Source organism: Pezoporus occidentalis, unplaced genomic scaffold (assembly GCF_034315485.1).
Source record: "Pezoporus occidentalis ecotype Australia unplaced genomic scaffold, CSIRO_AGI_Poc_V1 ctg161, whole genome shotgun sequence".
NCBI lineage: Eukaryota > Metazoa > Chordata > Aves > Psittaciformes > Psittacidae > Pezoporus > Pezoporus occidentalis.
Genome location: NW_026913437.1, coordinates 1725636 through 1747651, shown reverse-complemented (window position 1 = coordinate 1747651; position 22016 = coordinate 1725636). Strand labels below are relative to the sequence as shown.

The 22016-nt window shown below is 56.5% G+C and overlaps 1 protein-coding gene across 7 annotated transcripts in view; it reads right to left on the bottom strand.

Annotated features, from left to right (window-relative positions):
• Nucleotides 1–22016, bottom strand: part of DLG3 (discs large MAGUK scaffold protein 3) — a 70846-nt gene that overhangs the window by 23636 nt on the left and 25194 nt on the right. For 5 of the 7 annotated variants that reach the window (XR_009963642.1, XM_062612799.1, XM_062612800.1 and 2 more), the window contains 2 exons: nucleotides 9844–9897; nucleotides 2281–2331 (listed from right to left, as the gene is read on the bottom strand). Coding sequence is in view for 6 of the 7 variants with exons in the window: in XM_062612799.1 (XP_062468783.1) it covers nucleotides 2281–2331; nucleotides 9844–9897 (105 nt within the window). In the remaining variant the exon portion in view is untranslated. The remainder of the gene's footprint in view (nucleotides 1–2280; nucleotides 2332–9843; nucleotides 9898–22016) is intronic. The other 2 variants (XM_062612803.1, XM_062612804.1) reach the window with 1 other exon arrangement.

The following is a 22016-nucleotide window of genomic DNA, read 5'->3' as shown; positions in this document are numbered from 1 at the left end:
GGAATGAGGTGCTCATCCTGGGATGAGCAGCCTGACCCTGTGCCGCCTTTCCTGCTTGTAGAATTCCCATCAGTGACACGCTCACAACTGCTGGTTCCATCTCTGTGCTTGATGCAAGTGGACAATTCCTGCTTTTTTTGCTCTGCCTCGAAAATCAGATGGCTCCTCGCCTTGTTTGCTCATGCGGAAGAGCTGACAGTCACATCCTATCGTGCCCACCTCTCATACACAGACAGGCTTGAGCCAAGCACCCTTCCGGCTGTCCACAGCCCCAGTGCAGCATTAGGTGATGGGAAACTGCTCCTCCTGGGGACCTATGACCAGGAGTGACACACGGAGCTCCCCAGGATCATCGAGCACCAGCAGCGTGCTGGGGCTTGTGCTTCTCCCCCTGGTGATGCAGGGGTCTTCAGACTAGCTTTGACTTCCACTGCCTTGTGCGCTTGAGCCCAGAACCCCCCCGTGTGCTGGGTGCATCCCCAGAGCGTGAGCAGCAGCTCAGGGAGGGGATCCTGCCCCTCTGCTGTGCTCTGGGGAGACCCCCCCTGCAGCCCTGATCCAGCTCTGGGGCAGCAGCACAAGAGGGACGTGGAGCTGCTGGAGTGAGGCCAGAGGAGGCCAGGGAGATGCTGCGAGGGCTGGAGCAGCTCTGCTCTGGAGCCAGGCTGAGAGAGCTGGGCTGGGTCAGCCTGGAGAAGAGAAGGCTCCTGAAGGCGAGACCTTAGAGCAGCTCCAGTGCCTGAAGGGGCTGCAGAAAAGCTGGAGAGGGACTTGGGACAAGGGCCTGTAGGGACAGGCCAAGGGGAATGGCTTTAACCTGCCCAAGGGGAGACTGAGCTGAGCTCTGAGGCAGAAGCTCTTCCCTGTGAGGGTGCTGAGGCACTGCCACGGGGTGCCCAGAGAAGCTGTGGCTGCCCCATCCCTGGCAGTGTTCAAGGCCAGGTTGGACACAGGGGCTTGGAGCAAGCTGCTCCAGTGGAAGGGGTCCCTGCCCGTGGCAGGGGTTGGAGCTGGAGGAGCTTTACAGCAATGACAAGGATAAATAACAGTGTCGGACCAGCAATTCTGGTGTACACTGAGGTCATCTTTGGGAGCCAAACACCCCAGTGAGGGGACAGCTTCATCTGCAGGCACCAGATGCTTCTGCAGTGAGATAGAGCTGTTGGATCCCATTGGGGACCAGGTGAAGGACCTGGGTATGTTCCATGCTGGCCTGGCTGTTAAGCACTGAATTTCCCTCATGGTTTCTAACTGCTGGAAAGGGATTCGCTGCCTGAGGCTTTGAAATGGGGGCAGCAATGAGTGCTGCCTCCCTACGCAGCCCTGCCGGCTCCCGCCTTGCGCCTGCTGTGGATAAAGGATGCTCTGAAGAACCCCTGAAAACAAGGCTTTTGCCTCTGAATAGGGCCTGGAGCGAGCAGCGCTCAGCCCAAGCAGCAGGATCCCCTGAGCTGGCTCCGTCAGGCGCGCAGGGAAGCGGTGGGTGAGGCGGCAGCCCCAGATAACCTTCCGTCCACCCACCACCGTGATGCAGAGAGAGGGGAGGAGGGAGATGACTAAAGACAGAGAGGAACAGAATAATGAGTGATGTGTCTTCCCCTGCGACACGGCCCCGCCAAGCCACCGCTGAGGCAGCGGGGAGGATGACGAGTGCCATGGGCAGCCCCCTGCCAACCCCCCCTTGGGTCAGCTCTTCCTGTTCCCTCTCCATCCCTGCTGCTCCCTGGGCACCAGGGAAAAACCCTCTCTGCCCTGCGTGGTGCTGGCTCACCCCTGGGTAAGGCCCATCCATGGGGAGAGGTGATTTTAGGCACGGCTGGTGCGATGCGTGCCATCAGCTCTGTGGTACCAACAGACAAGACAAGGCTCGAGCAGAAACTGCCCCCGGTTCACCAGAAAACCCCTCCTTGGTGCTCGGCATCACAGGCTGTGTGCCCGGGTGCCGATGCGCTGGCAGCAGGGAGGCAGCGGTGCCTGTGCACGAGCAGAGCTCCCGGCACTGCCGTTGGCAATGAGCCATGAGCCCCCCCCGGTCTGTGTGGGTGAAGGGTGCGAGCGAGGGAGGCAAGGGAGATGCCTCTGCCCCTCCCTCCCTCCCTTCTGGAGGAGCTGCGGGTGCGCAGCATCCAGCCCCTCTCCCCGCGCCAGGGGCAGGCAGAGCCCTACACCCCCAGAGGGACCCCAGACCAGGCCCTCCCTGTCAGGGCGCTGAGATGGGGAAGCCGGGGGCTGCAGGTGGGAAGAGGCAGCAGAAGCTGTGGGTGAGTAAAGAGCACTTACCCTCTCCAGGACGATCTCCTCGTATTTGAACATCCCATCGCTGCCGTTCACCTGGGGAGAGGGGGACAGCGCATTACGGCTCTGTGCTGGTCCAGGGGGGAATTGCTTTTCCCCTCTGGCAGCTGAATAGCAAGAATCCAACCTGAAAGCTGTGCCTTCAAGCTTAAACGCAACTGCTTGAGCCTGCCCTGGAATGAAACCGTGCACTGCTTTTCTTTCTGGGCATGAGCCAAAGCCCACTGACTTTAATGCACTTCAGTGCAAAGCCTTTATTCTCCTGGCTCGTTTCTGCAGCCATGAAAAGGAACGCAACCGGAGGCACAAGAAGAAATAACGGCTTTGTTACGCAGTGTGTAATTAACCTCGGGAATTCAGTGCTGCGGGAAGGAAAGAAAGGGGTCGGTCCATGTGCAGTGAAAAAAATAATCAACACCCTTGGCAGCTTATATCTTTGAAATGCTTCAGGAGCATGACTCTTACCAGGGAGCGCAGAATGATTTATTCGACCGAATTAGCTGGGTGCAAAGGAAACAAGGTGCAAGTGTGGGGCACAGCGAGAGGGGAAAACCTTGTGATGCCTTCAGACTAAAACATGGTGTAGCCTTCTCCGTGCTGTAGAGTGCTGACACCCAGGCTTCAGAATCTCCCCTACCCAGCATGCAAAGCAGGGCTCTGGGAAACATAATGGCTTGAAACAAAAGGGATGCAACTGTGGGCTCTAAAATAAGAAATGGTGAATGCACAGTTCAAAACCTTCAATTTTCCCCATAAGCAACAGTGCACAGGGAAAGAAGGCAGCAGTTTTACTCCAGGTCATCACGATCAGGCCATAAACAGCTGCTGAGGTCTAAAATTTGGCAAGATTTGCAAAGCAATTGGCTGCTATAACACTCTTCCAATGCCTAAAGTGGGACTAAAGGGAAAATTCTTCCCTATGCGGGTGCTGAGGCGCTGGCACAGGGTGCCCAGAGAAGCTGTGGCTGCCCCATTCCTGGCAGTGTTCAAGGCCAGGTTGGACACAGGGTCTTGGAGCAAGCTGCTCCAGTGGAAGGTGTCCCTGCCCGTGGCAGGGGTTGGAGCTGGAGGAGCTTTAAGGTCCCTTCAACACAAATCATTCTATGACTCCATGACTGGAACACCCAGAGCTGTTACACTCTACAGCAACAGTTTTGGAGGGCACTGGACTCAACCTCCACATCTCACTCTGGAAAACAAGGGCTGGGACACAGAGGGACCTGTAGCACAGCAGACAAAGAGCTCTCCCCTCATGCAGCCCTGCCTCTGCCTGTGGTGCCTGGACAACGTGCAGGGTTCTCATGTGGATTTTACATCCACCATTAACTGATAGCTTGTAGGACGTATGCAGCCACCTTCCGATGTGCCCCGAGTCAAAATCCAGAGCTGTGGTGTCTTTGTTTGGATACAAGTCCCTTTATCCAACAGCTGCACATGTTTTCTGTCCTGCTGGCCCAGCTCCCTGCTCTCCAGCCCTTTGGAGGCACAGCCCGGCCACTCTCCAAACCCCTGTGTCATTAGATGGAAGGGACAGCATTTATGCTAAATCTGACACCGTGGCAGGAAACTCAGCAAGGTGGCTGAGGCCCTATGTACAGGTAGGAAGAGCAAACAGGAGCTTTTCTACATGGGAATAATTGGGTGCCCAGCTGGAAGAGCAGTTCTGCATGCCAGGATCAGGGATGGGGCCGTGTGCCCTCATTCCCTGCCTAGTTCAGCCCTGGTAAGGCCAAAGCAATCCCACACCCTGTTGCGGATACTGAGCTTCAAGAAGGATGAGGTTGGGAAGAGTCCAGACTGGACAGATGGGATGGGAGCTCTAGGGAACATGGGCTGAGAGGGTTGTCCTTCTGTGGACATGCTTCATGCCTGGTGCCTCTCAGCCATGAGAAGATTTCAGGGCACAGTTCAGGGTCAGCACATCCAGATGCTCCAAAATTAGGATGCTCTGATCCTCCCAGCAAACAGCAAAAAGCTTTGGTCAGCTCTCGAACAGGACCCCGCTATGTAAAAGCACTGGAAGCAGTGGGATGAACCCAAAGCAGGATCCCCAACAGCATCAGAGGGATGAGGACGTGTGCCTGGTGCCACCTCCTGCCACACCACTGCCCTGGCCCGTGTTCCTGCGGGCGGGGGGCATCGCTTCCCTCGCTGCAGGCTCCCGCTCTGCCGAGGGTTGCCTTTCCCTCCTCGCATCCTGCTGTCCTGACTAATCCTGGGCGCCGCGGGCTCGCGCTGCCCTCACAGGCTCCCTCCTCACAGCCTCCAGGCTCATCTCATCTCCACAGTTGGGAGCGTGGGGCACGGCGTCGCCTCTCCCTGGCTTTCCAGCAACTCGGATTCCTGGCACCCTTCGCTACTACACACATTGTCCTCTCTGCTTTGGCATTCAGCACAGTTGCCACACAGCCAGCCATATGCACACCCACGGCCGCAGCGGAACAGCACATACATACCTACAGGATGGGGATGTGCAGAAACGCTGACAATCTGTGAGCCGCGGAGCGCGCCAGCCCCGCCGAGCGAGCAGGGACAGGGACACCCTGGCAGGACACCCGCTGCCAGGCGGGTCAGCCCGGGGCACCCCTGCTCCCTGCATCCCGGGGCTGGGCCCTGCTTTGCATCGCTCCCCAGCACAAGCGTTGCAGGCGCTTGCCCAGTGAGGCGCGTGCTGGGGGCAGCCTGCTCCGGGCGGGCATGCCGGGGGCAGCCAGGCCTGACCACGGAGCTTTAGCTCTGATTGCACTTCCAAAATCCGTGTGACGAGAACGCCGGCTAATTGCATAAGGAAGCCAAATGGAGAACTTAATATATACCATGTAACCAAGGGAACGAGCCAACAAAGCAAACGTTCCAGCGTTGGAAAATTGAATACCAGTCACTCACTGATGGCAAAGCCTCCCCATGGCTCCCACCGGAGCTGCCGGGACCTGGCTCTGCTGCAGACTGTTCCCCCACTTTCTTGCTGGTGCCCCCAGCACCTCCTAGCTCCTGCCTGAGGCTGTCACGGTGGGGAGATGCTGGCTCCGACCCCCAACAGAGTGAGTGCATCCCACCCTGCTCCCACCTCCCCGTGTAACGCCTGCAGAGCTGATGGGGGTGTTGGGTCTAATTAGCTGTTCCTGGTGTATCCCAATCCTGAGCACCACATCATTCCTCATGGAAAAGAGTAAGGCTATATTTTCCCAAACCCTTCCCACACAGCAAACCCACCTGGGGGCTCGGGAAGAGGCCCCCTTTGATGGCCTTCACTTCCCTCTCATGCTTTGAGCAGCAGGGAAATGGTGATGACATTTAAATCATCAACAGAAGGCTGCAGAGTTAACACTCACTTGATAAACAGAAGAGCACACACCTTCCAGAGCTACTGCAAGCTGTCTGCAGGCTCCGCGGCCAGCACCGCACCAGTGCACGTGGATCGCGCTGTGCAGTTGGATGGAGGCAGGATTTGCTTTGGGGTTTGGTTTGTTTGTTTGCTTTTAAATGAAGAAGGGAGGCCACATTCAGAAGGCCAAGATGAGGCTCCTCAAACGCAACCCAAACAGCCCACCAGGCTGCAAGAGCAAGTCACCTGCAGGAAGAATAACGCTGCCCACAGCTGCTTGTGGAGCAGGATCTACCCATACCTTACAGTTAGGACAATGGGGACAGGCTCTGGGATGTGGAGATGGAGCAGCCATACACCAGCATGAAGGGTCAGTGCCCAACAGTGCCGATGAGCCCACAGGTGGAGGGTGCCTGGTGAGGCCCCAGGCATCTTTCCTATTGCAGCAGCCCAGAGGAAACAGGTTGAGAACTCCCACCCTTCACCTCCTCGCATTCTGCTGCAGGACCAAGACCTGCTAGTGCGCTTCCAGCTGAGTGCTGGCCTCACCCTGCTGTGTGCATGGCCACGGTGCCAGCGGGTGCCCACTCACCAAACACTGCTTTTCTGGTCAGCCTGGTGCCAGAGGGCCACGGGGCTGAGCCTGCTGAGCTTGGGCATGGGGAACATCCCTGGCAGTGCTCAAGGCCAGGGTGGACACAGGGGCTTGGAGCAAGCTGCTCTAGTGGAAGGGGTCCCTGCCCGTGGCAGGGGTTGGAGCTGGACCAGCTTTAAGGTCCCTTCCAACACAAACCAGGCTGGGATTGTACGAAGGGGTCTGAAGCCTGACAGCAGAGCCAGTGCTGCACAAGGAGGTGGCCTCTTTGCTCACTGGTGGCAGAGCCTGGGGCTCCTGTGGCACTCGCTGGCTGGGATCAGGCCTGAGAAGCACTTGGCTTCCTCAGACCTGGCTTAGAGACAAAGAAGGTAGCTGCTGGGCAGTGAGGCACCAGAGAGCGCCCAGGAGTGGGGCTGTGGAATCGTCAGCTTCCCAAGGGCTTTGGGGTGGCTTTCTGTGCTCACCCTGGGGCTGCCTGGCAGCAGCTGCCATGCACCCTGGGCAGCAAGAAGCTGGTTCAGCCTCAGAGAGGCAGCTCGGAAGGGCAGAGACCCCATCCACCATGGGAATTGTGCTCCATCCTCCTCCTAGGGACCTGCTGGGCAGAACGCACTAAGGGTGAAACTGTGAGCAACGACACGGAGCTGGCATGGGTGATCCCCCCCAGCACCCGTCCTTATCCTTCAAGGGATGCTTCTAATACAGCAGGGATTTTATAAGGACTTACAGGGTTTCTACACCCTGGGGTGCTGGGGTCTGCACAAGCTGCAGCAGCAGAGCTGAGCCCTGGCCTCGGTGCAGCAGCTCCTACCTTACGGTGCTGCTGGTGCCACATGCTCATGGGGATGGAGGTGGGTGGACAGAGACTGAAACGAGGAGCAGACTTCTTGACAAACAGCCGAGGCCAAATTCAGCCCAGGAGGGAGTCCAATGAAATCAATGGAGCTAGAACAGGAAGGAACAAGACTACATCCATCTGTTTATCGTTAAGGAAAGCATTGAATAGTTAAGTAATTAAAGACTGGAAGATGTCACTTTAACCCTTCCAAATACACACTGCACCAACAGGCTTTGCCTTTCGCGTTTGTACAAAAAGCATGCTTCCAGAGCTGTGATTTTGGGTGCTCTTCTGCAGCACGCCCCTGGTGTGGCTCCTTTGCTGACCTAGGAAACCACTGAATGGGAGGTTCTGGGGTGTGTTTGCCCTGGAACTTGGCACCCCAAGGAAGGAAAGGATGGAGCAGGACTCATTTCTGTGCTGTTATGACATGAAATAGAAGATAAGAGGGTTTCCAGGCTGGAGGTTGACAGGAATCAAAGTCAGGTGTCTCCCCTGCCCTGAATCCATGCTCCTGCAGGCTGGTGGTCCCCAGTCCACCCAAGCAGATGACAGCCACAACCTGCCCCTGCCTTTTGACCACCACAGGGCAGTTCCACCCGGCACATGCTGCTGAGGTTGGCTGGACGGGGTAGGTGACTGCCATCCCCAGGGTGATGCTGGTGCCTGCCCCAAAACACAGCCAAACCCACCCCAGGGATGGCAGGAAGGGAGCTCTCACCCAGCACAGCAAGAAGCAGCTGCGGCCAAGGCGCAGAGAAGGGGTGGATGGGGATATGGAGCTAATGAGGTGGAGAGAGAGGGGGTGGGAGGGATGTGGAGTTAATGAGACAGAGCAGGGGGAAGGCGAGTGCACTGCGCAGGGAGGAGGCAGCCGCTGGCCCCACGGATGGGCTCCCTGCTGCTGGTGGGGGCCTGCCGGGGGGACAGAGCCTGCCCTCGGCCTCAGGCTCACGGGCAGGGAGGAGGGACCGGTGCTGCTTGCGCCTGGCAGAGGATGCAGTGCTGGTGGCTGCAGTGGTGAGCAGGCGATGTCCCTCCTGGGGAGGGTACAGATGTGACAGCAGACTTCCCATCCAGGGACACCCACAGCACAGCTCTCACTTGCCCCAGTTCCACCTTACGGTGGAACCCCCCTCCTACAGAAAGGCACCAGCAGGTGAGTGCAGGGCACGGCGCTGCCCTGCAGCTGGGGTCCCCAGCAAGAAGCCTCTAACACCACCAACACCCTGCCCCACCATGCATTTCTGGAAGGAAACCTCTGGGGACAGCAACTCTCTTGTGCCACGTTCATACAAGGCTGCTGGACCCAGGACCACCATGCTGAGAGAGGTACCATCACCTTCCTCCCTAGTGCTGGGTGGCTTCTGTTCAGCACCCAAGGCATAATTAAACCATACAGGGTTGCAGAGGTCTCATCTGGGCTCCTCTTCCCTTTCGTAGCCCTGCCCAACCAGCCCAGCTCAGCTCTGTTGCACACTGACCCCACCACAGGCTGAGGTCTGCAGTTCTTTACAAGGAAGGTTCAACCACCAGAAGTCACCCTCAGCCCCCCAGCATGGCTTCAAAGACAAACCAGCCCCAGCTCGCAGTCCCAGTGCTGCTCCATTAATGTGGAAGGCAGCTGAAATCTGCTGCATCAGAAGAAAACCAGGTGCAGAGCACTCAGTCCTGGCAAGCTGTCAACTGCATTCCTTTGGGGAGCCCCCCATGAGCGTGGCGCTGGTGCTGCAGGAACCTGTGCTGGCCACCCTGCTCCCTCCACTGCTCCAGTAGGAACGATTCGCAAGCGTTCTGGGGAGGGAAGCGGCAGCACACAAACCCTCTGCAACAAACGGAGCAGGATTATCCTTACACTGCGCCAAGAGTGCCAAGTGCACTGTGCCTGCAAACAGTCACCAAGCACTGCTCAGCTGCTGGCAGCCTGTGCTGGGAGAGGAGAGCAGCACCCGGTGGGTGCTGCTGCCCTGAGGACCAGTGGATGTGATGCCAGTGAGTGCCAGAGAGCCCGGCCTCCCTCCTGAGGGGTGCTGCAGGGGCTGAGGTAGTGTAGGAAGCCAAGGGGTGCCCCAGCAGCCACCCTGCATGGGAGGCTGAGTAAGTGGCTGTGTGGGAGCCCTGAATCATAGAAACATAGAATCAACCACGTTGGAAAAGACCTTTAAGCTCACCAAGTCCAACCATTCCCAGCACTGCCAAGGCCACCCCTAACCCATGGCACTGAGGCCTCGTCTCCACAGGGTGTGGACACTTGCAGGGACGGTGCCTGCAGCCCTGCCCTGGGCAGCCTGTTCCAATGCCTGAGCACCCTCTGGGGAAGGAATTGTTCCTCAGCTCCATCTAAACCTGCCCTGGTGCAGCTTGAGGCCGGTTCCTCTTGTCCCATCCCTTGTTCCTTGGGAGAAGAGACTGACCCCACCTCATTGCAACCTTCCTTCAGGTAGTTGTAGAGGGTGCTAAGATCCTTCCAAAATGGGATTGTCACCAGCCCAGCTTCTCCTGCTCCTCTGATGCCTGCTTACCCCACAGCGTGCCCCTCCAAGTGCTTTGTGCCCTCCCTGTGCTGGAGTCCCCAGCATCACTTGCTGCTTGCCTTGGCTCTGTTCAGCGTTACTCAGCCCCAGTGAGGCTTGGGGGTGGGATGTGCTGTGGGGATGCGGTGCAGGTATTGGGCTCCTCTGCCACCTCACCAGGGCTTTCTTGTGCTGAAGGAGCCTTTCTTGCACCACTGAGCAGGGAAAACACACCACTTGTTCAAAGGAAGCAAAACAAAACCAGGAGACTTACAGAGAGCCCTTGTTCCAGCGACTCTGGGTTCACGATAATGGGAGCGGGGTTGGCCTGTGAGGAGACAAAAGTGGGATGTCACCAAGCTGAGCAGTGAACCCAGCCCTTCGCAGTGCACTGCCTCTCCCATGCCAAGCCACCATGGACCCGCTGGGCCAGGCAGGAGGGAGCAGTGCAGGAAGGGCTCTGCTCTCATCTCTCCTCCAGGTGCCCAATAGCCCTGGGCAGGAGCAGGGCCACACACATCATCTGGGCGTCAATCTCCTCTTTAGGCTTGGTGTATCCTGAACACCCCATGGCCTCGGCTGCTGGGAGGGAGACAGGGAGGACTGGGAACTCCCAGCTTTGAGCCAGAATCTCACCAGCACCAAACCTTATTTGAAATCCACATGAGGGATTAGGAAATAAGAGCAGTATGGAAGGAAGTCCTGAGGGAGGGAGGGATATATTGCCAGCAGACAAGCCTTGAGGCCTTCACATACCTTCCAGCAGCTGCTGCTGCCCTTCCTAAGCATGGGGGCAACATGCCCTCGGAGAGGTGGCAGTGTTTGGTCCCTCATCCTTGTTATCGCTGGAGTAAACACTCTGCTCAGCAGCCTCGGTTCATTCCCCACACCACCACACGCTTGCTTTAAACCTCTTAGGAGGTGAGGTTTATGGGAAGCCCTGTGGAGGGGCACCCAGGGAGCGGGTCTTCCTTCTGCTGGGCTTCTCTCTGCTCATTGCATATTGTGCGAGCGACACAGGTGCAGAGGGCAAGCACAGGCAGGACAGGGCAGAAGCGGGCAGGAGCAGACAGGAGGAGGCAGGAGGAGGCAGGAGGAGGCAGGAGAAGGCAGGAGGAGGCAGGAGAAGGCAGGAGGAGGCAGGGGGAGGCAGGGGGAGGCAGGGGGAGGCAGGAGAAGGCAGGAGGAGGCAGGAGGAGGCAGGAGGAGGCAGAAAGAGGCAGGAAGAGGCAGGAGGAGGCAGGAAGAGGCAGGGGGAGGCAGGAGGAGGCAGAAAGAGGCAAGGGCAGGAGGAGGGGGAGGCAGGGGGAGGCAGGGGAGCAGACAGGAGGAGGCAGGAGAAGGCAGGAGGAGGCAGGAGAAGGCAGGAGGAGGCAGGAGAAGGCAGGAGGAGGCAGGAGAAGGCAGGAGGAGGCAGGAGGAGGCAGGAGGAGGCAGGAGGAGGCAGGAGGAGGCAGGAGAAGGCAGGAGAAGGCAGGAGAAGGCAGGAGAAGGCAGGGGGAGGCAGGAGGAGGCAGGAGAAGGCAGGAGGAGGCAGGAGGAGGCAGGAGGAGGCAGGAGAAGGCAGGAGGAGGCAGGAGGAGGCAGGAGAAGGCAGGAGAAGGCAGGAGGAGGCAGGAGGAGGCAGGGGGAGGCAGGAGAAGGCAGGAGAAGGCAGGAGGAGGCAGGGGGAGGCTTGGCGAGGCCCGAAGGGGCTGCGGGGGTCGGAGAGGTGCCGCCGCGCCGGAGCTGTCCAGCACCGCAACCTCCTGAAGGCGCGGGGCGGGCGGAACCCTTCGGGCAGCCCCTGCCCGGGCAAGGGGACGTGCTTGTGTGCGCGGGAGCGGGAGGGAGAGGCGGCTGGAAGTGAGAAACTCAAGATTAATGCCAAGCCGACATTGCTTGCTAGCACACAACAGCAAGTGGTGCGAAACCTGGAAGGTCAGGAGTGAGCCCGGACTTGCACCGTCAGCCCAAGGCTTGTGTGGAGAACAGCCAGAGCAAGATGGGGAAATGCTGAAAGATATGAGCTACAAGGAGAGGTGAGCCCTCTGCTTTAGGGCACCAGAACAGTTCAATGCCAGGCTGGATGGGGCTTGGAGCAAGCTGCTGTAGTGGAAGGTGTCCCTGCCCGTGGCAGGGGGGTCGAACTGGATGAGCTTTAAGGTCCTTTCCAACCCAATGATTCTGTGAAACAACAGAGTCAGAAGCAAGCAAGTCAAGATGTGGGGTAGGGCAGCAATTAATAGCAACCACTGTCCAGTAACACGGGTGGTTTGGTTGCAGAGTCCAATGGTCTCTGTGAGCCTGTGGTATTTTTGCAGGAGCAGGCTAGCTCCTCATTGCCCTTCTCTGGGTTTACATGGACTGAGCTTCCTCATATTACCCAGCATGGCAGTCCCCACCATCCCTTGTTTAGCTGATCCTATTTCTGGACTTTTCACTCTCCTCAGTTCATAGGTGGGAGAGTTTGCGGTCAACCAGATCGTAGTTTAAATCTTGCCCTGAAAGGTTCTGCTCTCATCAATGAAGGGAGTTAATCTGATTTATTCAGATGCTTTCTGATATTTCCTTCAGCTGTAACTATTGGTTACAAACCCATAGTTTTTATGGCAGTTAATTCTCTAGCTCAGGCAGACATGACCACTTCCAAGCACTGCCAAACCCCTCCCACACACATAAGAGAATCACAATTTTCAGGTCCAGTGTCTTGGGATCTCCATGGCCCAGAAGCAATGTTGAGCTGGGAATATCCCCTCTCTGGCAGTACACAGTTCTTGTATTTAATCTAGATAATTTGTGAGATAGCATATATTAAACCTGGCACTGGCTTTTATTGGTCCCCAGTGCAATTCTAGGAAGGGATTCCACATTTCAAGGCAAAAAAAAGCAGCACTTCTACTGCCAGCAATTAACAAACGATGGATGTTTGAAGCTTGATGTGCCAGAGGTCAGCTCTTACCAGATGAGATTCCAGGAAGGATGCAAGAGAGGCAGTCTAAGTGACTATAGCCCATCACGTGCCCTGTGATTTATGATATGACTTCAACTCCACAAATGATGCTTTGGATCCCTCCCAAGGAGAAATGTTCTGTATGATAATGTCAGAGGCTTTTGCAGGTCCAGCCTGAGTCCTCCACTGAGCCCTACTGCTTTGTTGAATTGCTAATAGCCCACAAATCACACATCACATTGCCTCGCTCACACAGTGGTGAACCCTAAGGAAATACTTTGTCTAGCCTGCTCACTGTGCACTGAGCATCCTCTGCAGCCATTCCACACTAGTGATTCTTACAGCTCAGAATACTGCTAGGAGCACAATTTCCCACTCAGGCTCCAGATGGGACCCAGGAGATGCTGCATGTGAGTGGCTGCTTGAAATCAAGTCACACATGGTCAGGAGGAATTCAGACCAGGAAATCCCTGCTTGCCTCCCGTGGCCAGCTATTCCAGCTACTACAAGAAAGGTGTTTGGGCATTGTCTCTGACCTCCAGTTGCAAATATTCCAACATGTACACCCTGCCTACTCAGAAATAAGCAGAGGGCCTGAAAATGAAACCCCTCTGCCTCCCTCTATCAGGCAGGCACATGTACTGAGCATTTTGCTAGCCAGGCGAGGGGAGAGAACGTCATCACTTTTTGCTGGGCAGCAGGACCATGCTGATGAATCAACCATGCCCTCAATTCTGTAGGGAATGGTAAGTAATTTATGCCCTAAGGAGCAGGAGGCTGCTGCATGCAGGGAGGAAACAGGGCTGTGCATTCAGGCCAAATTCAATGGGGGCTGTCAGATCTCTTCCATCTAAATGGCTTCATCAGATTATTATTATTTAGGAAGCCCTGTTTGTGCCTGGGGGGGTTGCAAATGGAAGGAGAAGAGGTCCAATCCCTACAGCGCAAACCACACGTCAGCAAGACCACCAAAGCCCAGCAGAGCTGGAGGTGCCCTGAACTCCCTCCATCAGGAAGAGGCACAAGGGGCTGCACAGGGCTACAGAAGGAGGCTGAGGGGAAGGTGGACCTTGAGGAGGGAGGGGGTCACTGCACAAAGGCAGAGAGATTGATCCAGGCGCAAAGCCAGCAAGGCAGAGGACAGCTGCTGGGAAAATCTGGGCAGTAACAGGAGTCAAAGGGAATAGCAGTGAAGGGGAATGAGGTTTGAAGGTCAGGATTCAAGAGCTCTCTGTTCTCATGGGGGCTGATAGAAGCAGAGCCTTGCATTCACGTGTGTCAAGCGACCAAGTGCTTGAGCACTACACAATGGTCATAGTGGCAGCCACAGCCCAGGAGCTAACAGAGCAAGGCTACTGCAGAGGCACCAGGAGAGCCTGGAGCACTTCTGGGGCAGCTGCCTCCTTGGCTAAAGCTGCCAAGGTCTGCATGCAGGGCAGAAGGAAGCCTCCTCCCCACAGCCCACAGCTCCACCGGCTGGAGCACTTCCACTGCAGCATGTGCAGGGAGCAGCAGGACAGACAGCAGCAGTGTGGGACACGGGCTGACACACCTCGGGAGCAGGATGCAGCCTTTCACAAACACCTTCAGATATCACCTCTGGGCAGTCATCCGAAAGGGACCACTGCCCTGGGGCTCTATTCCTGATGAGTGACGGGCACTAAACACAGTCCTCTGGGAGCAGCCAAGCCCCAGACTTCTATAGGCACCACCCTTCACCTCTGCTTCTATTGCTGTCATCTGCTGGGAAAAAGGTAGGAACTGCAGAATATGATGATTTTGCCAAAATATCAACCAAAGGAAAAGCTGGGATTAAATGCAAACATAGGAGGCTCATTTGCTTGCTTCCAAGGGCTGAGCCTTGTCCTGTGGCATTGCATAGAATCCCAGACTGGTTTGGGTTGGAAGGGACCTTAAAGCTCATCCAGCTCCAGCCCCCTGTCACGAGCAGGGACACCTTCCACTAGAGCAGCCTGGCCTTGAACACTACCAGGGATGGGGCAGCCACAGCTTCATTTCCCCAAGGACGGCTCTCGGGTCTGGCACATGGGAACCAAGTGGGGAGACTGAACAGAAAGTTCAAGATACTCTCTCCAGAGCTGAGATCCTGAAGCTTTGCAGCAGCTTCACCTCCTCCACAGCCAGCACAGGCCAACCCACAGAGGTCAAGGATTATGTACCTCCTCCAGACAACAAACCTGCACTGCAGATGTCCCTGGCCAACAGCAACTGGATTGTGCCCACGTATAAAATCACTTCCAACTTAACCAGCAACGGGACTCAAACAGGAGCCTCCAGAGATCACAGAATACCAGAATCATTAGGTTGGAAGGGACCTCTAGAGATCATTTAGTCCAACTCCCTGCTAAGACTGGGCGACCTAGAGCAGGTTACACAGGAACGTGTCCATGGTGGATTTGGGATGTCTCCAGAGAGGGAGACTACACAACCCTCCAGGGCAGCCAGCGCCGGTGCTCTGCCACCCGCAACAGAAAGAAAATCTTCCTCATGTTGAGGTGAAACTTGTGCTTTAGTTTATGGCCATTGCTCCTCATCCTGTCACTGAGCACCACTGAAAAGTCTGGCACCATCCTCCTGGCACCTGCCTTTGAGATACTGATCTGCATTGATGGGATCCCCTCTCAGGCTGTTCTTCTCTAGATTAAACAGGCCCAGCTCCTGCAGTCTCTCCCCATGACAGAGATGCTCCAGACCCATGAGCATCCTTATGGCCTTCCCTGGACCCTCTCCAGTAGCTCCTTGAGGAGCCCAGAACTGGACATGGGACTCCAGACGTGGCCTCACCAGGGTCAGTAGAGGGGGAGGATCAGCTCAACTGCTGCCACACTGCTCCGGATGCACCCCAGGACACTCCTGTCCCTCCTGGCTCAAGGGCACTGCAGCTCATGGGGGACTTGGCATCCACCAACACTCCCAGGTCCTTCTCAGTGGAACTGCTCTCCAGTGGGTCAGCCCCAGCCTGTGCTGGTCCTTGGGGTTCTTCCTCCCCAGGGGCAGGACCCTGCACTTGCCCTTGTTGAACCTCATCAGGTTTCTCTCTGTCCCATTCTCCAGCCTACGGAGGCAGCGCAGCTTCAGGTGCATCAGCCGCTGCCCCAGCTTCCCATCAGCAGCAAACCTGCTGAGGGTGCCCTCCAGCCCTCCGTCCAGGTCACTGACGAACCAGTTAGATAAGACCAGACCCAGCACAGATGCCTGGGGAACACCACTACCTACAGGCCTCCAACTGGATCCCACTCCACTGATCACAACCCTCTGAACTCTGCCATTCAGCCAGCTCTCGATCCACCTCACTGTCCATCCATCTAACCCAGATTTCCTAAGCTTACGTACGAGGATGTTATGGGAGAGAGGGTCAAAAGCCTTGCTGAAGTCAAGGTAGATGACACCCACTGCTCTGCCCTTGTTGACCCGCCTTGACATGTTGTCATGAAAAGCTATTAGATTGGTCAAGCGAGGACACAGATGTCAGGCCTAATGCACAGAGCTGGTCTGCACAGGAGGCTGGTGTGCCCCATGTGTCACACACTGAGGGATGCACAGGACAGGGTGACTATTTGTGACATTGTACCAGTGCATGAGAATCCAAGTACTAACTTAACTCCTTTATTTCTGCAACTTCCCCAGACTGGATCAGAGTGGAAAGTCAATCTGCCTGCTAATATCCTTTGCTTCACACCATCTGAGGTAGAATAGTAACACTCAACAGGAAATGGCTCTGCAGATAAGGGAAATTCAGTCTTTACATCCTTTTAAAAGCAATCGGGGCAGAGGCCAAGCAGGGAGATGCCCAACAGAAGCATCTAAACAAGGTGGACACAGAGGGCTGCTTGTAGCCTGGCTCCTTCTGCTTTCATTTCTCTTTTACTGGGTGTGAAGGCATGGGGAAAGCTGTGCATTCCCAGCTATGGGAGCAGCTGCTCTCTGGCAGCACCCCGCAGTGCTGGGCGCCGGCTGTGAACGCGCAGGTACCGGCTCTGGGACACGGAGGAGCGGTGTGATGCTGACACAGCAGCGTGGTGCACCCAGCTAATGATGAATCCCTGTCACGGGAGCGAGCCTGGATCCTGCCAGCACAGCACACATGGAGAGCTCTGCTCACCACCACTCACCCTGAGCAACTCCCACAGGCTCATCTGCTCCACGCCACGTTCCCTGCCCGCTGCACAGGCGCTGCTTTTCCCAACCCTGGGGCTGGCTCCTGCACCAACACAGAACCCAAGAAGTCACTGCCAGAAACATCACCTCCCAGAGCACACAAGAAGACACAGCTCCTCCATAGCAGCCTGGGGTTGAGGACAGACAGAAACCCATTCCCGAAGCTCCCTGTGCCAGAGGTGAGGGAAGGGATAAGCCCTGGGTCTGCTATTGCTGCAGGGCAGGGACATGGAGCAGAGAGGTTCTGGCACCACCCTTCCAGTGTGCTTTGAGCTCTCCCCAGATGCTGCATGCCTGTGGACCCCACCATCTTTCACCGGGCCATGCCCAGGGAAGCCACCTTACACACCTCCCATTAACAAACACAGCACATACCTTCCTGAACTAAAGCCTGGCGCCCCACTGGTTCAGGAGATGTAAGTTTTTTTCCTACATCTCAGTACCAAATCCATGCTTTTGCCTTCCTACCCCTTTCCTTCTCAAGGGCAAAGGCACCATTGCTGCCAGGGGCTGGTCCCCTTGTCACAGCTCCCTGTGCTCACCTCTTTTTGCCTTCATGGGCTCTTTACATGGTGACCAGAGCCAAGGGTGCCTGGGAGCAGAGGGCTCCAGAGCCCTGAGGAAGAGCCACATCCTTCAGGGTTTCCACAGGCTGAGATGGGGAAGGGGAGCAAAAGAAAACAGAGGCTGGAAACTTGTGGAGGCTGAAGAGTTTCATGGCCAGGAGGAGTCTCCCTCGCCTCCCTTCCGCCCTGTTGGGTGACACCGTTTGGGCAGGGGGAGGCAGCTGCCCCCCCAACAGCGTGCCCGCACGGAGGGGAGGCCAGGGCTGAGCCTGAGCCCGCATCCTCCTCCTGCACAGCTCCAGATGTGGCACGAACAGCCCAGGGGATGCTGCTGGGGCCGGCTCTGGAGCAGGGTCCGTGTCAGTCTGCGTCAGTCCCGGCTGCCAGGGCACGGGGCAGAGCTGGGCTGGCTCAGTGGCACGGGCAGGCTCTGAGGCCACCTCGGCACCAGCTCAAAGCGCTGCGGCCACCCGGAAACAGGGAACTGGAAAGGTCCCCGGTCACAAGGAGCTTTGGCAAAGCCACTGAAGTGCCCACAGCGGAACACGGGCACAAGCGGCTGCTGCGGGGTCAAACCCAGCCTCGGGTTTGGTGCCGTTTCTTAATCTTTTGTTTCCTTTTCTTTAGAGCGAACAGGGGCTGGGAAAGCCTTCACTCAGCGGGAAGGGGGAAGCTTCCCCGGGGAGCAGCCCCGGGGAGCCCAGGTTTCCATTCAGAAACCACTGAGGCCGGTGTGCTCACGCTTGAAAGTCAGACATCCTGTTCCAGCTCAGCCCGCTAAAATAAGTGACCCAGTTTGCATTGCTGCTGGGCTCCAGAGCTTCCCTCTGACCCGCAGCACCAAATGCAGTGGACTCAATTCCCTTTCTTCACAGGAAGAGTTATTATCATCTGAAAGACTCGTGCTTCCTCCCCTCCTCTGACAAATACACATGTACAGGGGAAAAAAAAAGGAGTGAATAAGAGACATCACTAAAATAAGGATTTCTTTGGTCCTGGGATGAAAATATCCCATTTCCTTTTCTTCAGTAATTCCTAGTTACAAACTGTTAAGAAAAATGTTTATGTGGGACAAAACCAAACTAAAATCCATCCACAGAGCCCTCAACCAAACTCCACTTAATACAAAGGTGACAAAAGGGTATTCTGGGGTTCGGTCCGAGGTGCTCTGAAGCACCACGTAAGCCCAAAATAATCACACCCCCTGAGCAGTCCTTCAGCAAGCCCCATCCAAGTGAGCTTCTGCAGACTGAACCAGGAACTTCATTTCAAACTGAGCTATTCTGAATTTGTTAAATGCTGTATTAAAGGTTTCCACCTCCAAGTCCCTCATATATGTTCACATCACATGGTTGGATGCGCAGTGAGGGCCCTTGAGGGGTCCCTGTGTCATCTCCTTTTGCATGTGCTAAAACCATCTGTGAGCATTATCACAGCCCATAGCATTATGCCTGTTCCCACATTCCAGCTGTGATGCAGAGCCAGGAATACACTGTCCCCCCCAGCAGCACATAGGGTTTGAGCAGCAGACAGAGCCCTGCATGACCCAACCGCACCAAACTCCCCATGTCCCAGTGCAGACCAGTGCTGGCCCTGCTCCCTCCCTGGAGCCAGAGACCACAGTCTCCAGGGAGAGCATCCTGCATCCCCGTGCACTGCAGGCACCCAGCACCCAGCCCCGGCCCTGCCTGATTACGGCCTGATTAGTCTTAATGATTTCCTCTCTCTCTAAATGAGCATTTGCAGCTAAAGCAGGAGCGGAAGCTCCCCTCCTCCCATCCCAGCACATGCCCTGCCGAGGGGCTCACCAGAACAAGGCAGCTCTCCAGGGATGGTGGCAGCTTCTGCTTCACTTCCACCTCCCACCCCCTGCTGCACCCAGGGTTTGTGGAGGGACCTCTGGTACGGCCATGCCTGCGGTTCCCTCTCATTCACCCCACCCATGGCACCTTCCGCCCTGGAGCACATGCTGAGCATGGCTGGCACATCCCTCCACTGGTCAGGATGGGGCTCAGGCAGGTCCCAGCCATGTAACACCCAAAACCATCGGGGAAAGCACGGCCACAGGGAGCAGGGAGAATCCTCCAGCAGCAGCAAGGGCTGGTGGGGCCTGAAGGTCCTCTTCCTGCCACCCCAGTTCTTCACAACAAGCCACCTGCACATTGGCTACATCCCTCCTGAAACAGCTGCTAATCCTGCCACAGTGGGGCTAAGATCAAGTCCTTCAACTCCCCTTTCTTAATTCCAGTGTTATACCTCACCATATTAATGGGATGCGTCGGAAGGGTCAGCAAGCACAAGCACACAGCCCCTTGTATGAGGGATTCACGTCCACAAGGGAAGGGGGAAAAGTCTTACAGGTGAATAAAGAAACCAAGGAAACAAATCATAGAATCATAGAATGGTTTGGGTTGGAAAGAACCTTAAAATCATCCAGTTCCAACCCCCCTGCCACTGCTGTCCACTCCTAAATGAACTCGGTGTGTTTTGGGAAGGAGTACTTGAGAACATCTGAGCCTCCTCAGCCTGGCCCAGGGCATGGGTGACAGCAGGTACATGGGATGCTTTGGGGTGGGTAAAGGCAACCAGCTCACCCAGGATCTGGGTGTTAAGGCACAAGTTTCCCCAAGGGAATGCACATGGGGGGGGGAATGACTTTATAAAGCATGAACTGGGCTTTGCCTCCAGTCGGGTGGCAGGAAGGGAAGATCAAGGCCATCAGAGGTCTTGTCTGCCCCCAGAACTGGGGGGCCAGGAATGGGTGCGAGGCTGGGGTTGGGGGCAGGACAGCAGCTGAGAACCTGGTTATAGCAACTCAACTGGGTGATGACGGCAGGATCACCAGACGGAGATGCCCAAGAAACAAGCTGAGAGGTGAAATCAGATGGAGGGAGATATATTAGGAACAGACACGCAGATTTACACATCGTGAGTGAGGAGGTGACAAACAGGTCTGTGGGATGGGAATCAAACTCACAACGAGGGAGTAGAGCGCGATGAGGGGCGGTGGAGAGGGAAGACCCTTTCGGAACTCCTGCTGGTGGGAGGACACGCTGGAAGAGATGCTGGAGGTGGAGGGAGAGCAGGGACCGAGCTGGTGGCCGGGGTCAGGAGCAGAGGAGCACCGTGTTCAGCGGCAGAGCCAGCCGCAAGGGGCAAGTTTCACTACAGTTGTATCTACATTTAGGTTGCCAAAAATACCTTCCACAGATTGCCTGCCTTTAATTAACAGGATGTCTCCTGTGCTCCTGGCACGATGCAGAGCTCGTCCTGCTGCGCGGGGCGCAGTGTGGGCGCTCTGCAGGGAGGCAGAGCTGGATGCTGGATGTTGGGCAGGGCAGGCAGCGGTGCTTCCCCCAATGCCCCTCCACGTGCAGGCACAGAGCAAAGAAGGAAAACTTCACCCCCTTCCTGTTTTGGCTTCTCTCCTTCCCTCTGAACGTGGAGAACGCCTTCCTCCTCCCTCCTCCTCCACCTTTCAGTGCAAAGATTTAGCTAATTTCTTCTATGAATAGCACAGGAGTAGCCATAGCAACATCACCCTGCCAACCTCACCACCTCCACTGCCTCCGTGTCCCGGCACCCTGTTCCTCTCACCCTCCCTCGCACCTCCCCAGGGAACATCTGGGGCTTCAGCCATTTCCCACGGAGCAGCCGCGTCCCGCCTGCCCTCGGCGCCCTCCCTCCTCTCCTCCAGCCGTGCCTGCTCCTCACATGGACACCCAGCCCGATGGCCTCCACAAGGCTCCGTCCTCCCCTCGCCACCCATTGCCGCAAGAGCCAGGAGCCCCAGGTCCAGCAGCACGTGGAGACTCCTCACTCCAACAAGGTGAGCTGCCCTGTGCCCACCTCCTCCAGGTAATTCCCAGTGCCCAGGAGGAACTACACCAAGCGATGTGTGTGTGGAAGGAACGTGCCTTTGGTGGAACACCCATTGCTGGAAATGGGCAGGAAGGACCTGTCCCCCTCCTCCACCTGCCTGGCCATGACCCCTTCCAGGGCAGCCACACAAGCCTCCGTGCTCTGGGCACCTGTAGGTGGTCAGGGATTCATTTTGATGCTGCTCTAACCCCGCCCTGCATCCTCCTGATCCCTCCAAGAGGGAGAAGGGGGCTGTGGGAAGTGGGGTCAGCAGGACACTGCATTTCTGGCCAAGCAGGGCCAGCGGACCTGGGGCACTTCCCAACCACATGCCTGGGACCTGCTCTGCCTTTGGCCCCTTCCGCAGCCATTAGAGGAAGTGCCTGTGCCCCAGCCACCCATGGACATGAAAACGCTGGTGAAACCCTTGGCTCCAGCCACTGTGCCCAGCACCAGGGACCTCAGGGTGAACTAAACCACAGGGGTGGACCTTCCCTGTGGAGGATGTGGGAAGGAAATGTGTTCACTGCTGCCGGACCCTCAGTGGTCCAAGTGCTCTGGTCCTCTAGTGCTGCACATCAGGGCTGCTTCCCTGGGTGGCACTGCCATTGCTCCCCTAAAGCCTGGAATTCTCCTCTCATCCCTCTCTGGCATCAGCAAGCAATGGGGGACAAGGAGGGTGCAGGGCCAGCCAGAGGGATGGCCATGGGAACAATGAAGCACAGCAACGATAGCAAGGGCAGGGAGCAGGGACTAATGAACAGGGAACATGGATAGATAAGGGAGAATAAATGAAAGAGATCTCAGAAGGGAGAGGAAAGGCAAAGCAAAGAGAAATGAGAAACCCAGAGCTCAGAGATTTCCTCCTTCCCTGCAGCCAGGATTAGGTGTTCTCAGTTACTGGCACTG